This window comes from Bos indicus x Bos taurus, chromosome 10, assembly GCF_003369695.1.
Source record: "Bos indicus x Bos taurus breed Angus x Brahman F1 hybrid chromosome 10, Bos_hybrid_MaternalHap_v2.0, whole genome shotgun sequence".
Lineage (NCBI taxonomy): Eukaryota > Metazoa > Chordata > Mammalia > Artiodactyla > Bovidae > Bos > Bos indicus x Bos taurus.
In genome coordinates, this window is record NC_040085.1 from 12686387 (window position 1) to 12703089 (window position 16703).

A 16703-nucleotide genomic window follows, 5' to 3' on the forward strand; every position below is an offset into this window, starting at 1 on the left:
CCTAGTTGGATTTGCTCTTGATGTACAAGACTGATTTCAGCTGGCAGCTTAGAGAGCAGGTCTCCAGGTGTTTAGCAAGCATTGCAATCTGGCCGTTACCACTCCTAGTAGTCACTGAAGACATGAGGGAGAGAGTCAAGAAGCCTTGCTCAAGGCACATGCAGTCATTCCTTTTTCATACTCATATATTCTTAAATGCAGTCCCATCAGCAACCAGCTGAGCACCTAGCCTCTCCACAGCTGCTTTTACTAGATTGCTGTTTGCTCTTTTCCCATCAGACTGAATATTAAAGATCATTATTAGAAATAGTACTGTGAAATTATTTCGTCTTTTACAACAATATTATATACCCCATATGCTGCTGCTGCTGCTGCTAAGTCACTTCAGTCGTGTCCAACTCTGTGTGACCCCCACAGACGGCAGCCCACCAGGCTGCCCCGTCCCTGGGGTTCTCCGGGCAAGAACACTGGAGTGGGTTGCCATTTCCTTCTCCAATGCATGAAAGTGAAAAGTGAAAGTGAAGTCGCTCAGTCGTGTCTGACTCTTCGTGACCCCATGGACTGCAGGCTACCAGGCTCCACTGTCCATGGGATTTTCCAGGCAAGAGTACTGGAGTGGGGTGCCATTGCCTTCTCTGATATACCCCATATATGTTATATATATTAATGTCCCATAATATAAAGATGTTATGGGCATTCATTATGATACTCCATGTTTTTTGGTTTTTTTTTTTTACTCCATGTTTTTTATGAAAATTTTTTGAGAGAAATCTGTCTGACCTTAATACAAAGAATGCTTTTACCTCTCCTGAGCAGTTGCTTTGTTTTTCCCTTATGGACATTGTGAATGTTTAACTTAACACTCTGTAGTTAGCTGCCAAAAGCTAAGAGCCAAATTTGTGGCCCACCCATAACAAACGTGCTCTATGCCTCGTTAATTTTCTTCCTGGCTCCAGTTTAGGCCTCTGCTCAAGTTATTCTTTCTTCTTAAGAAAAATCTTGATTCATGCCATCTTATTTTATATAGATATATACACTCATCAACAGCCTTGTATCCGTTTTGAAATAGTTCATATTATGATATTCTGTATGCACAGAAAAACCATCTTTGGTGCTTCCTAATTACATCATTACTTTAGCTTTCTTTTCTTCAGGAGTACATTTATTTCGCTCTGTGAGTTTTTGCAGGGTTTTGATTATATGAAAACGATTGTGTCAAAAAATGTTATTGTTTTAATACTCTAACCAAGTGGTAAAATAACTGATCTAATGGCCAGAATTGATTAAATTGATGTCACTATTCTAGCCCAGTCTTTCATAGCAGTATTATTTTCTTATATATATATATATAATACACTTTGCTTTGTACTCTCAACCTTCATGGGGCAATTTATTGCTTTGTGATTTCTAGAAATATTGTTATGTTGCCAAGTGAGTGCATAAGCAGTGAACTCTGAGTTTAAATGTCATATCAACATTACCACACTTATCAGACTTCTTGTCTCTGTCAACACCTTGCTTAAGAGGATCATGAGCATATAAATCTTACTATATGACTTGTCTTGCTCCCACTCTTAATTTAGTCATGCCTTCATTTGAACAAGATGTATAAATGGATATTTGTTTCCAAACCGTATTTGCTTTGATTGTTTAATAACATAAATACTATTTGAACAACATTTTATTTTATACTCTTTTTAATACCTTCAAGTAAAATTATTTGGCCTTTTCTACAACTCTCTGAGGCCTTTCTACAGATAACTAGAAACAAGGACAAAAATCGGATGATACCGGCGAATCAGTGGTAGAACTAGGGCTAGACCCAGATCGCCTGATTTCCTTTGCCACACTTCACTGCCAAAAGAATTTCTAAGTTACATTATAAACACTGTATAGTCTTTATCTTACCCCTTGAGGTTAAAGACGGGAAAGACTGTCATTCATGTTACTAACAGGGAAGAATCAGGAATGAATTTCATTTGTATTTCTCCCATTGTTTTCTGTTCTTGAAATTACAGTTCCTTTTAACTACAACTCTAATCACTGTCACTTTCCATCACGCAATGAGGAAGCAATATTTTATCTTATCTCTTGAAAATTAATGTTGAAATGGAAACTATTTCCCTTAGTAATTAGTAGCATTTAAATTGGACTCTGAAAATTCATCTTTAATATAATTTGCCATTCTTTTAATGCATATTCATTAAAGGGGTGAATATATGGTTAATGATACAGAGTTTGATAGAACAATTAGGTATAATTTTAACTAATCTCAGCATTTAAAGAGATTTTTAATTTCATATGGAGAATTTCCAAAATTTTCATTCTGGTTGTTAAACTAGAGGGTTTTTGTTTTTTTTTTTTAATGTTTATCCTTAACCATGCATGGTTGCTAAACACTTTACAATTATATTTAATCTTTACCCCAAACCTTGTAAGAGCAACTGCTATTTATGATCCCCATTTTACAGTCAAGTATCTTGTTCAACAGTAAATATTGTCTTCTGCCTCTCCTTCAGCTTCTGGAATTTCTGAGCAGCCCTGGTCAGTACAAGATGGACCCAGTAGTCTTGAGTTACATGGACAGTCTACTGCGGCAATCAGACGTCTCACTACTGGATCCTCCAAGCTGGCTCAATGACCATGTTATTGGGTTTGCCTTTGAGTACTTTGCCAACAGCCAATTTCATGACTGCTCTGACCACGTCTGTTTCATCAGCCCCGAAGTTACTCAGTTCATCAAGTGCACTGGCAACCCAGCAGAAATCGCCATGTTCCTTGAACCCTTGGACCTCCCCAATAAGAGAGTCATATTTTTAGCCATCAATGATAATTCCAACCACACAGCTGGGGGGACCCACTGGAGCTTGTTGGTATATCTGCAAGATAAAAATGGCTTTTTTCATTATGATTCTTACGGTAGTAGTAACTCATTCCATGCAAAACAGGTAGCAGAGAAACTAGAGGCTTTCTTAGGCAGAAAAGGAAACAAACTGGCCTTTGTGGAAGAGAAAGCCCCTGCTCAACAAAACAGCTATGACTGTGGGATGTATGTGATCTGTAACACTGAGGCCTTGTGTCAGAACTTCTTTAGACAACAGCCACAATCACTACTGCAGCTACTGACTCCTACATACATCACAAAGAAGAGAGAAGAATGGAAGGATCTCATTGCCAGACTTGCTAAAAACTAGCTGTGGAAATGTATTTGACTTTTGAAGTCTCTTTCTGCCTGTCCCCATGAATTGGATGGCTGCAGTCTCAGTGCCTGAGGGAAGATGCCTAGGAGAGGAAAGCTTAGAATGCTTACTTTCTCCTGAGAGAACGTTGTCCTCCACATTATCCTAATGCAAAGTATCACTTTAACCCTAACTTCAGAGCAATATGTTCTGTGACGATGTCTTCAAAATATGCACCAAAACTGATTAATTCCCTTTTGGGCTCCCTTATCCACATTGGTTTAGTCCAAAGAAAAAAGGTTGACCTGTAAAACAAATTGAGAATATGTGAAATTTAGAAGCAAGAAGAAAATCATACAGCAACCAAAAACTTACTGCACAGCCCACATATTTCAAGAGATCAACTAGCTGGAAGCAGATCAAGACCTAACCTAATTCAAGATTGAAGTTTTATCAGTTACTCAATTCTGTGATACCTCCTCTTCCATTCAATAAGCAAAGGCTTTCCCAGCTATAACCTTTGCCAATACTTGATAAAGATGGTGTTAGCCCATAGTCACCCATCTAATTCCTGGAGCACTTTAAGAAAGGGGGAATCTTAAATAACTTTGTTAAAATTAATGCCTGTGGTGGACCTCTTGTTTTGCATCTGAAACTTAGTCAAAGTTCATTTATTTTTGAGATACAAAGGAGAAAAAGTGACCTTTCTTAACTCTTTCACTTAATTCAAAATGCAGACAGTGTAATTTTTGAAATGTGGAACCAAGAGTAAAATGAAATGCTGTTCCTTCCAAATTATGGATGTGTTTTTACAGTTATTTCAAATAACAATTTAAATGATATGTTATATACACATATTCTATTCTTAATGAGGATTAGATTGCAATGTATATGAGACTTGAAAGCTAAAGATTAGCTTCAACTGTGAAACTTATAATTTCAGCTACCTTCCTAGCCTAACCCTGCCCCCAGCCCTCATGGCTCAAAATAACCTCACCACTCAGTGACCACAGAGGCAATAGCCCAGTTCCTTTTAGTCAGGAAGGGAAAACCCAGTAAGTGTAAATAAGTACAGGTCACATAGCAGGCATAAGTTGAAACTAAAAGTCAAAGAGAAAGCTACCAAAAAGTTTTCATTTCAAGTCAGTATATTTGAAATAATTAAGGATATCTAATGGAAGCTGGGAGCAGGGGAAAAAAAATGAGGAACAGGCAGTCAGGCATAGAGGTGGGATAGGGAGGGAGGAAGAGCAAAAGGGCACCATTGCTGAAGCCAGGAGTGTAGATAATGATAAGGCAATATTGTTTCAATAACTATTGGATTAGGCATATAGTCTAGACTGAAAAGCTCAGATTCTTCTCTGGGAAGAGTTGTTGTCTTTCTGATAATGATAATGTATATCTAGATGTCAGATTGTCTCCATCTTAAAACAGTACCTATGGGAGCAATCTTGCCTGTCTCCCTAAGATTGATCCCAGAAAGAAATTTTTTGACCTAAACTAGTACTGTCTTAAAAATTGAAACCAAAGGTCTCCTTTCCAGATACATAGCATGATTGAATTGTACCACAAGCTGGTCTGTGTAAAAGTTTGAATGTGTCATTTGTGTTAGCATTGTAAATGACAGGAGAACTTAAGAGTCTACTTGTAATGTTTTACTCGATAGCAGCCTGTAAGTTATACACCTGCATGACCATACACCATTGATGTTACATGGTACGTAATAGGGAAAAGATCTTTTGTTGGTATTGTGTTCCCTTGTTTTAGAGTCAGAAAGATCCAGTTTGCAAAGTTCAGCTTCAAAATATTCAGTTTTAAGCAGGTTATTCAAAATAGGATTGAGCTGTTACCACACTGAACCATCCTGCTTTCAGATACCCTTTTATTTTTATCTTTAGTTTTTGCTGTATCCATATTGACTATATAGTTTAATAAGTATTCCATTGAAGTGGCAAAGTAGAATTTCTCAGTCATGTGACTATTTACTGATACTAAACTTTTTCTGCCAGCACTTAGAAAAGAAAATGTTTAAAGAAATTTACATCCCATTGTGTGGGAAAGAGCATGAATGTTCCGATCAGTCCAAGCAGTATCAGTTATAAACTTATAGTCTGGGGCAGGTTTGAGATTCAGTAGCCTCATCTGCAAAATGAAATTGTATTTGATTTTACCAATTTGGGTCCTCTCCCTTTTTTTTCTTGATAAGTCTGGCTAAAGATTCATCAGTTTTGCTTATCTTTTCAAAGCACCAGCTTTTCATTTCATTGATCTTTTCTATAATTAAGTCTGTCTGGTCTAATGTGTTACTTAAGGTTTATGTTTCTTTTTCTGTCTGGATGATCTGTTGATATAAGTACGGGATTACTGTTGATTTCACCATTTATTTCTGTTAATATTTGCCATATATATTGAGGTGCTTCTCTGTTGGGTGCATATATATTTGCAAGTGTTGTATCTCCTTGGATTGATCCCTGATCATATGTAGTATCCTTTGTCTCTCGTAACAGTCTTTTAAAGTCTATTTTGTCTGATAGAAGTATTGCTACTCTGGCTTTCCTTTGATTTCTATTTGTGTGAAATACCCTTTTCCATCCCCTCAGTTTCAGTCCGTATGTGTTTCTAGATCTGGGAGTCTTTTGTAGGCAGCATATATACAGGTCTTGTTTTTGTATCCATTTGGTCAGTCTGTGTTTTTTGGTTGGAGCGTTTAGTCTGCTTATATTTAAGACAATTATAGGTCTGTATGTTCTTATTGCCGTCTTGTTCATTGTTTTGGATTTGTTTTTGTAGGTCTTTCCCCTCCCCCTTCTTTTGTTCTTGTCTCTTGTGACTTGGTGACGATCGTTAGTGTTATATTTGGATTCCTTTTTCATCTTTTGTGTATATCTAGTATAGATTTTTGGTTTGTTCTTACCATCAGGTTTTTGTCTAGCAGTCTGTTACATATGTGATTAAGTTGCTGATCTCTTAATTTAAAATACGTTTAACATACCCTGCATTTGTACTCTTCTCCTCTTACGATTACTGTTTTTGATATCATACTTTACATCTAATTGTTTTGTTTATCCCTTAAATGCTTATTGTGGATAGAGATGATTTTATTACTCTTATCTTTCAGCCTCCCCACTAGCTTTGTGTGTGGGTGATTTCTTACCTTTCCTGTGTGTTTGCCTTTACAGATGTAGGCTTTTTTGCCTAGAGAAAGTCTTTTAACATATGTTATAAAGCTGGTTTGTTGGTGCTGACTTCTTTTAGCTTTTGCTTATCTGTAATGCTTTTAATTTCTCCAGCAAATCTGAATAAGAGCCTTTCTGGGTATTTTTGGTTGTAGGTTTTCTCTCTCAGCACTTAAATATGTCATGCCACTGCTTTCTTGCCTGCAGAATTGCTGATAAAAATTAGCTTATAGCCTTACGGGAGTTCCTTGGTATGTTGCTTGTTGCTTTTCCCTTGATGCTTTTAGTATTCTCTGTGCATGTTTCATTTTTGTCATTTTGATAACAGTGCATCTTGGTATGCACTGTCTTTGGATTAATCCTTTGTGGGACTCTGCTTCCTGAACTTGGGTGACTCTTTCCTTTCCTAGGTTAGGGAGGTTTTCTGCTATTATCTCTTCAAATATTTTCTCAGGCCACTTCTCTCTCCTTCTCCTGGGACCCTTATAGTGCAAGTATTAGTGTGCCTGATGTTGTCCAGAGGTCTCTCAAACTGTCCTCATTCCTTTTCATTCTTTTTTTGTTTTCCTATTTAACAACAGTGATTTCCACTACTGTCTTTTCCAGCTCAGCAGTCTGTTCTTCTGAATCTTTTCATCTACTATTGATTCCTTCTAGTGTATTTTTCATCTCAATTATTGTATTGTTCATCTTTGGTTGTTCTTTTATATATTTTCTAACTCTTTGTTAAAAACTTCTAACTTTTCTGTGCATCTCTTCTCCTCTGTAGTTCTTTGATCATCTTTACGATTACTACTCTGAACTCTTTGTGTGCCTGTCCCCACTTCACTTATTAGTTCTGTATTTTTGTCTTGTTCCTTCACCTGGACTATTTTCTTCTGCTGCCTCTTTTTGTCTGACCAAGCTGCTGTTTGTGTTTGTGTGTGTGTTTAAACTTTATTTTGTATTGGGGTGTAGCCGATTAACAATGGCATGGTAGTTTCAGGTGAACAGTGAAGGAACTCAGCCATACGTATGTTTTTGCATATGTGGTAGGTTACTTACTTTTCCTGACCTTGGAGAAGTAGCCCTCTGTAGGAGGCATCCTGTGTATTCCAGTCATGCATTCCCCTCTCATAACCCAAACTATATGCTCTAGAGGTTCCTCCTGAGAGGTCTGCATGGGCCCTTCTGTCGTGGCAGGCCGACTATACGGGTTGTCCGCTAAGCTTGGTAAGCCCCTAGTCTGTTTGGTTGCCAGGCCTTGCCTTGTGCAAATTCTGCTGCCTGCTGTGTCACAGGCCTGTCCCCAGGTGGCCAGTTACGGAATCCTAAGGTGACCTGGGGCAGAGTCTGGGTCCTGAAAACTCGGGGACTGTTGCCCACCTACTGGCAGGTGAACCCAGATCCTGGGGTTGGTGCCAGACTACTGGCAAGCAGAACTGGTTCCTGAAGTCTGGCTTCAGGGCCCAAAGTTCCCAGAGCTCCTTTCAGATCATTGGTAGGAAAGCGCCAGTTCCTGACACAGTTGGGTATGGAGTCGAGTGTCCTGAAGGTTGTGTTGCCCTGCTCGTGGGCAGGGGCACAGCCCACCTGGTCCCAGGGTAGAGTCTGGCCTGCGTTGCAGTATCGTAATTCTCTTGCTTCACCCCCTGGTGGATGAAGCCAGTCTAGGGCTTGTGCAGCTTTCCTGTCCGCCAGTTTGTGGAGCTGGGTCTTGGCCCTCCGGTAGGCTGAGCCGTGTCTAGGGCCACATTTAGGTGGCTGTGAGCTCTTTAGTTTTTAAGCTGCCTGTCTGGTGGGTGGGACTGTGTCCCCACCCAGTTGTTTGGCCTGAGTCATCCCAGCACTAGAGCCTATAGGCTGTTGGGTGGGGCCAGGTCTTGGCACTAATGAGCCAATATGGCAGCTGCCAGGAGCGTTCTTGTGGTTGAATGTTCCCCAGTATTACTGCCACCGGTATCTGTACCCCTTGGGTGAGCCACAGCCACCCTCACACCTCTCCAGGAGATTCTCCAAGATCAGCAGTAGGTCTGGCTTAGGCTCCTATCAAATTTTTGCTTTTGCCTTGGGTCCCAGTAAGCATGAGATTTTGTGTGCTTCCTTTAGGATTGATATTTCCCCTAGTCCTGTAGGGCTTCCATAATTAAGCCCCACTGGCCCTCAAAGCCAAATGCTATGGGGGCTCGTTTTCCAGTGCCAGACTCCCAGGCTGGGGAGCCTGACGTGGGGCTCGGAACTCTCACTCCTGTAGAAGAAAGAACCTCTGCAATATTATTCTCCAGTCTGTGGGTCACCTACCTGGGGCATATGGGATTTAACTGTGTCATGAGTCCACTCCTCCTACCCAACTCGTTATGGTTCCTTCCTTATGGCTTTAGTTGTAGAAGATTTTTGCTGGTAGTTTCCATTATTTTTTTCAGCCGTGGTTGTTGTGCACATAGTTGTGATTTGGGTGTGCTCGTCAGAGGAGGTGAGCTCAGGGTCTTTCTACTCCGCCACCTTGGTCGCTCTCATTATTCTGATTTTATAGAAAAGAAGCAAACTTATCGGAGCTCAGTCACGTGGTTGCTGGTGACAGGGCCACGATTCTAGTGCGGGGTCTCCATCTCCTTACACTGGATCCACCCGTACCTTCTCCCTCTCCCAGAAAATGATAGCACATCTCCTTGCTTGAACATTTTAAATATAATTTTGTGTCACTTTATGAATTTCCTAAATTCAGCAGGTAAATTATAGAAACCAATAATGAGAAACTGTCTTTCTCAATTAACTGCTACATGACAGAACCTATATAATTGGCTTTGTTTTATATATTAGGTCGTGTTTGGATCAGCTGCTGACATCGACGTACTGATCTAAAACTTTTTAAAGCCCTACATTGTACTTTCAGATGTCATGAATCTGAAAGATGGGAAGTAGAACAAGAGCGGCAGCCTAGGCAATCGAAGTTTTCTTGTGTAAGAAAAACTAACATGTCAGAGTGTCAAAGGAAGTGGTAGCCAGCTAAAGTGTCAGTAATAGGCAAGAGTTACCATTATTCAGGTACAAAGTAACCTTGGATCTTCCTGCAGTTTGGGTTAAAAGACAAAAGAATTACTGCCTGCCTCTTTTTCCTCCCTGTACCAAAACAGAGCAGCCTGTATTTAGAAGAAAACCTTTCCCACACAATGCAGGCTGGGACATGTTTCTCTGCACTAGGCCATGCTTTCCTCACCAGCTCACACTCTAGCTAGCTCTCCACAGCTGCTACCTCAGTCTTCATTCCTCAGACCTGCAAAGTCCTCACCTCCTCCCACACTCTCCAGCTTCAGAGAGAAAATAGGCACGGTCATGAACTACAGCTTTCCTGACACCAAACCTACGAGTCTTTCTATCCCCACCTCTGAGCCTTCCTCATTCCTATTGCAGTGACCCCCAAGCTGTGGATAATGCCTTCACCTGTGCTCAGGGGTTGTGTGCAGAGAGCTCCTTCACACCCAGAGGCAGCAGTCGCTCTACTGGCTCCTTTGCATCAGCATTTAGATGTATTAAATCTTCTGTCTTTAAATAAAGCATGACCTCATGTCCCCCTGTAAATACTGACCTTTTACTTTCTTCCTCTTTACAGCCAGATCTAAAAGTGTCAAAAGGTTTCTCACCTCCTGCCCACCTCTCAACCCATTTTAATCTAGACTGTTCCCATCACTACAAAAATTCTCAGTAGGACTACTAATGGTTCTCATTTTACTAGTCCTCCTGGCACCATTAAACCCTCCTTTTCAAACAACTCTTCCTTTAATTAATGTGCTATCTAGTTTTTCTAGCACTTCTTTGACCACTCTTTCTTAATTGCCAGTTTCTTGTCTACTTGCTGTAGATTATCAGGTTTTGATTCCCAAATCCTTTTTCTCATTCTGTACATACTTCCTAGGCTCTCCCATCTTTTCCCCAGGCCCGTGATAGATTTGGGCACATCTCTTCTCTAACCTCTCCTGAACTCTCTCAAACCTCTACCTGAATATCCACTTAGAGCCAACTAGACATTCTCCCTTGCATATTTCACAGGCAACTCAAACCCACCAAATCCCAAAGCTCAACTCCTCTTTCTCCATCAAACCTGCTCCATCAGTATTTCCTACTTCAGGAAATGGTACCAGTGCACCACCCAATTCTAGCCAGAAGTCTAGGTGTCACCCTTGACTTGTCCATCCCTCACACACTCTAGCTAGCTAGAGTGTGAGCTGGTGAGGAAAGCATGGCCTAGTGCAGAGAAACATGTCCCAGCCTGCATTGTGTGGGAAAGGTTTTCTTCTAAATACAGGCTGCTCTGTTTTGGTGCATGGAGGAAAAAGAGGCAGGCAGTAATTCTTCTTTTGTCTTTTAACCCAAACTGCAGGAAGATCCAAGGTTAATTTGTACCTGAATAATGGTAACCCTTGCCTATTACTGCCCACCCGTGTACTGTGCCCCAACTTCCTGTTGTGTCTATTCTGCATCTTAAATATGCTTTAAATCCATGCATTTCACAGTGCCACCGCTCTCATCCAGACAGCCATCATCTGTCTCATCTGGACTGCCACAATAGTTTGTTAAGTAGTCTTCTGGTATTCACACATCCCCGTGTTCATCCCCCAGTCCATTTCATATGCTGGCAATATCTTTACTAAAGCTCCACACAGTCTGACCCCTTCCTAGACCCTTTTCCCCTTGTGTGTGTGTGTGTGTGTGTGAGTCCCTCAGCCATGGCAGACTCTGCAACGCCATGGACTGTGTGCGTGTGTGTTAGTCACTCAGTCGTGGCAGACTCTTTGCAACGCCGTGGACTATGTGTGTGTGTGTGTGTCGCCCGGCCATGGCAGACTGCAACGCCGTGGACTCTGTGTGTGTTTGCGTGTGTGTGTGTGTGTGTGTGTGTGTGTGAGTCGCTCAGCCATGGCAGACTCTGCAACACTGTGGACTGTGTGCGTGTGTGTTAGTCACTCAGTCATGGCAGACTCTTTGCAACGCCGTGGACCGTGTGTGTGTGTTAGTTGCTCAGCCATGGCAGACTTTGCAACGCCGTGGACTGTAGCCCGCCCGTGTACTGTGCCCCAACTCTGCAGATCTTTTTGTTCCTCCAGCTTAAGATGTTCTTTTCGCCCCTTAAAGCCTTTCTACTTGCTGTTCTCTCCCCCTCTTAACTCTCCCATACTCTTCAGCAGGAAAACGCCTATGTAATCTCTTCATCAGGGATATCTTCCCTGGTGTGCCAGACTAGTTTGCTTCCCTTATTTAACAATACCCTGGAATCATGAACCCTTTAGTGTGCTCAAATCACATGTAATTTTTGGCAGTATATCTCTTGCCACTAAACTGGAAGTCCTGGAGGCCAGGGACCGTGTCTACTCGCCATTGAATATCTGCTGCTTAGTGTAGTGCCTGGCACATGGACAGTGGTTGTTATTTGTTGAATAAGTAAGTACAAATATATTGAATAGAGGCAATTTATCAGAAAACACATTATCCTTCCATGGTATTGCAGCAGAAATCAAAATACCTTGTTAATCAACATAGCTTTTCATGCTTGCATAAGGCCAAGCTATTGTAGGGGGACAGTTTGACAAACTTAAGCAACTTGACAGAAAACAAGGAACTCAGCATGTAAATCTAACTCTCTGATGCATCTGCTGATTTTTTTTTTTAGAAAGATTCACATTTTACATAGTTGTAATTCATGCATAAGCAGTATTTTAATTCTGCTTTTTACAAATTTCCTCCCTTAATCAGTGTCTACTCATGTTTAATGGTAACCTGGAGTTAACATCAAGTTAGTAGATCTTAATTTTCTTAACCATTTCCTCACTGTTAAGTTTTTTGGTTAGTTCCAATGTTGTTATGAATAATAGGGCTGCACTCTTCACAAGTAACTTTTTCATTGCAAACTACCTCTTTGAGGAATACAAAAGTGGAATGAGACATCAAAGCATATGAGCTATTTATAATCCCTTCATGGTGATATCCAAAGAGTTCTCAAAGGAGAATCTGTGTGCGGTACCATTAAAAATGTATCAGAAAAACCTATATCTAATTCTGTGTAGCTGTACCAACATTGGGTTTTATACTTGTTTAACTTCTTGAAGTTTAATAGATAATAACTGAGATTGATTAAACTCTTTGTATGTGTCAAGGACTTAAAAGGGTTTGGTGTAAATATTCCATTTTAATAATAACCAGTTCAGTTGCTCAGTCGTGTCTGACTCTTTGCAACCCCATGAATCGCAGCACGCCAGGCCTCCCTGTCCCTCACCAACTCCCGGAGTTCACTCAGACTCACATCCATCAAGTCAGTGATGCCATCCAGCCATCTCATCCTCCGTCGTCCCCTTCTCCTCCTGCCCCCAATCCCTCCCAGCATCAGTCTTTTCCAATGAGTCAACTCTTCGCATGAGGTAGCCAAAGTACTAGAGTTTCAGCTTCATCATCATTCCCTCCAAAGAAATCCCAGGGCTGATCTCCTTCAGAATGGACTGGTTGGATCTCCTTGCAGTGTCCAAGGGACTCTCAAGAGTCTTCTCCAACACCACAGTTCAAAAGCATCAATTCTTCGGTGCTCAGCCTTCTTCACAGTCCAACTCTCACATCCATACATGACCACTGGAAAAACCATAGCCTTGACTAGACGGACCTTTGTTGGCAAAGTAATGTCTCTGCTTTTGAATATGGTATGTAGGTTGGTCATAACTTTCCTTCCAAGGAGTAAGCATCTTTTAATTTCATGACTGCAGTTACCATCTGCAATGATTTTGGAGCCCAAAAAAATAAAGTCTGACACTGTTTCCACAGTTTCCCCATCTATTTCCCATGAAGTGATGGGACCAGATGCTATGATCTTCGTTTTCTGAATGTTGAGCTTTAAGCCAACTTTTTCACTCTCCACTTTCACTTTCATCAAGAGGCTTTTAATAACCATAAAGTTTGGTTATTATTAAAATGGAATATTTACATCAGTAAGAACCATAAAGCTCTAAAGGGCTTCCCTGGTGGCTCAGACAGGAAAGAATCTGCCTGCAATGCAGCAGACCTGGGTTCGATCCCTGGGTTGGGAAGATCCCCTGGAGGAGGAAGTGGCAACACACTCCAGTATTCTTGCCTGGAGAATTCCATGGACAGAGGAGCCTTGGGGCTAAATCCATGGGGTCGCAAAGAGTCAGACACAACTGAGCAACTAACACACAAACAGCTCTAAGGTAGATACTACTGTTATCCTCCTCTTAGAGATGAGAGGGCTAAAGCCTAACAGTTGCCCAGGTGAACTTAATGAGGTTTAAATGTGGATGCACTGATTCCAGAACCTCTGCTCTTAACCATCGTGGTACACTGCTGTGTGGTTTGTTAGTGGTAATGTGTTTTTTTTTCTGTTTTATTTACTCAAATGGGAAAACTGCTATTAAAAACAAAAACTGAATACAGCCTCTCTGACTTCAGGAGTGACACCTAATTTATTGCTAGAGAGTATGTGTTGTTTCGTTTGAGGTAAGTGCCTAGATGGACCTCTTTGATTGAGAAAGGTCAGCTCCCTGGGTTTAGTCTAAATGGGCCAGGAGGATACAAAGGGAGATCAGTTACTACAAATAATAAGAGGAAAGAAATCTGAATTTTCATTGGATGCCCTAGAAAAAGAATGAGGCCTAGGAAAGAAGTGGAGGGAGGTTGATGAAAAGAACTGAGATGGGATACATGCCAGAAACATGGCAGGAGGCAGGGGCCTACTGGAGGACATGGCCGGTGAGGAGTTTCCTGAGATAGAGCATGGCTGTCACATTTTATAAGCAGTCACATGTGTGCTGAATTTGAAGTTGTTTTTGGCTTTGTGCCATAGCCTTCCATTAACTCTAAATCTTTCGTGCAGGTTGGGTACATTGGATTTGCTTGGTGGCTGGAGTGAAGGATGAGGAGAGTCACATCATGGGCAAAAGGGCAAAAGCTAAAAGAACAGGAGACATCAGTCAACCAGACTGCATCACGGAAGCTCTTGCAGAAACAGCGTCAGGACTGACCACAATGGTTGGAAATGGGGCTCAGGCCATTTTTGTACCGAAAGAATAACCCCTAAGCATTAAATTGCTTGGCGTTGTCCAGGTTGGAAATTTCTGGGCTACATTCCAGTGAAAAAGAACTTTCACTGAGCCACGGGAAAAGAAAATTTTGGTTTATTAACAGCATTTGTCAGTCCCCTGCTTGCCATATGGTAATTAGCTTCCAGAACAACAAACTCTTCTGGGTTTCCTCCTGCTTTATCAGGCACTCATCAGTTTCCTTTACCAGTTCCTCCTCTTCTTCCTGATCTCTCGATGACCGCGTGCCACAGGGCTCAGTCATCACTACTTTCCTCTATACACAGACACAGTCCCCTGATGATCTCATCCAGTCTCCTGCAGTTAAATACCATCCATATGGTGACAGTTCCCAAACTTATATCTCCCAGACCTCTCTCCCGAACTCCAGGCCCATGTATCTATTACCCACCTGACCTCCCTACTTCGCTGTCTAAAACTCATCTCAAACTTTACATGTTAAATACTACATTTCTGATCTTCCAAAACTGCACCACTAATGGCTTTCTCTGTCTCAGTTGATGGCAATTCTGTCCATCCTCTCAAGCCATAAAACATGACTTTTTCTGTTATTCTCCATCTCTAATTTGTCAGTAAAAACTATTGTTTTTACCATCAGAATACATCTAGAATCTGCCTGTTTCCACCTTCTCTACTTCTACCACCTGAGTCAGTGCCACTCTCATCTCTTAACGGGATGGCCCAAAGTCTCCTAACTGACCTCCCTGCTCTCACCTTTCCCTCCCTCACAGCCAGTGGTGATCCTTTTAAGGCCGCTATAATAAAAGCTTATTATTCACTCCTTTGCCTCTTATTTCATTCAGAGTAAAAGCCAAAGTTCTTACAGTGGTCTTAGTTGATCTTTGCCAATTCCTTCTTTAGACAGAGATCAGTTCAGTTCAGTTCAGTCACTCAGTCGTGTCCAACTCTTCGCAACCCCATGAATCGCAGCACGCCAGGCCTCCCTGTCCATCACCAACTCCCGGAGTTCACCCAGACTCACGTCCATCGAGTCAGTGATGCCATCCAGCCATCTCATCCTCTGTCGTCCCCTTCTCCTCCTGCCCCCAATCCCTCCCAGCATCAGAGTCTTTTCCAGTGAGCCAACTCTTTGCATCAGGTGGCCAAAGTACTGGAGTTTCAGCTTCAGCATCATTCCCTCCAAAGAAATCCCAGGGCTGATCTCCTTCAGAATGGACTGGTTGGATCTCCTTGCAGTCCAAGGGACTCTCAAGAGTCTTCTCCAACACCGAAGTTCAAAAGCATCAATTCTTCAGCGCTCAGCCTTCTTCACCTCACATCCATACATGACCACTGGAAAAACCATAGCCTTGACTATACGGACCTTTGTTGGCAAAGTAATGTCTCTGCTTTTGAATATGCTATCTAGGTTGGTCATAACTTTCCTTCCAAGGAGTAAGCGTCTTTTGATTTCATGGCTGCAGTCACCATCTGCAGTGATTTTGGAGCCCCCAAAAATAAAGTCTGACACTGTTTCCACTGTTTCCCTAACTATTTCCCATGAAGTGATGGGACCAGATGCTATGATCTTCGTTTTCTGAATGTTGAGCTTTAAGCCAACTTTTTCACTCTCCACTTTCACTTTCATCAAGAGGCTTTTTAGTTCCTCTTCACTTTCTGCCATAAGGGTGGTGTCATCTGCATATCTGAGATTATTGATATTTCTCCCGGCAATCTTGATTCCAGCTTGTGTTTCTTCCAGTCCAGCGTTTCTCATGATGTACTCTGCATATAAGTTAAATAAACAAGGTGACAATATACAGCCTTGACGTACTCCTTTTCCTATTTGGAACCAGTCTGTTGTTCCATGTCCAGTTCTAACTGTTGCTTCCTGACCTGCATACAGATTTCTCAAGAGGCAGGTCAGGTGGTCTGGTAGTCCCATCTCTTTCAGAATTTTCCACAGTTTATTGTGATCCACACAGTCAAAGGCTTTGGCATAGTCAATAAAGCAGAAATAGATGTTTTTCTGGAACTCTCTTGCTTTTTCCATGATCTAGCAGATGTTGGCAATTTGATCTCTGGTTCCTCTGCCTTTTCTAAAACCAGCTTGAACATCAGGAAGTTCACGGTTCACATATTGTTGAAGCCTGGCTTGGAGAATTTTGAGCATTACTTTACTAGCATGTGAGATGAGTGCAACTGTGCGGTAGTTTGAGCATTCTTTGGCATTGCCTTTCTTTGAGATTGGAATGAAAACTGACCTTTTCCAGTCCTGTGGCCACTGCTGAGTTTTCCAAATTTGCTGGCATATTGAGTGCAGCACTTTCACA

At 41.6% G+C, this 16703-nt stretch overlaps 1 protein-coding gene across 4 annotated transcripts in view; it reads left to right on the forward strand.

The window, feature by feature from the left end:
• The window catches only part of SENP8 (SUMO peptidase family member, NEDD8 specific), a 31673-nt gene extending 16465 nt beyond the window's left edge, over positions 1 to 15208 (forward strand). For 3 of the 4 annotated variants that reach the window (XM_027553125.1, XM_027553124.1, XM_027553126.1), the window contains exon 2: positions 2520 to 3977. In XM_027553125.1, the coding sequence (XP_027408926.1) occupies positions 2556 to 3194 (639 nt within the window). In that variant the 5' untranslated portion in view covers positions 2520 to 2555 and the 3' untranslated portion in view covers positions 3195 to 3977. Of the gene's footprint in view, positions 1 to 2519; positions 3978 to 14204 lie in introns of those variants that run through there. The other variant, XR_003513001.1, reaches the window with a different exon arrangement.
• Positions 15209 to 16703: the final 1495 nt, after the last annotated feature.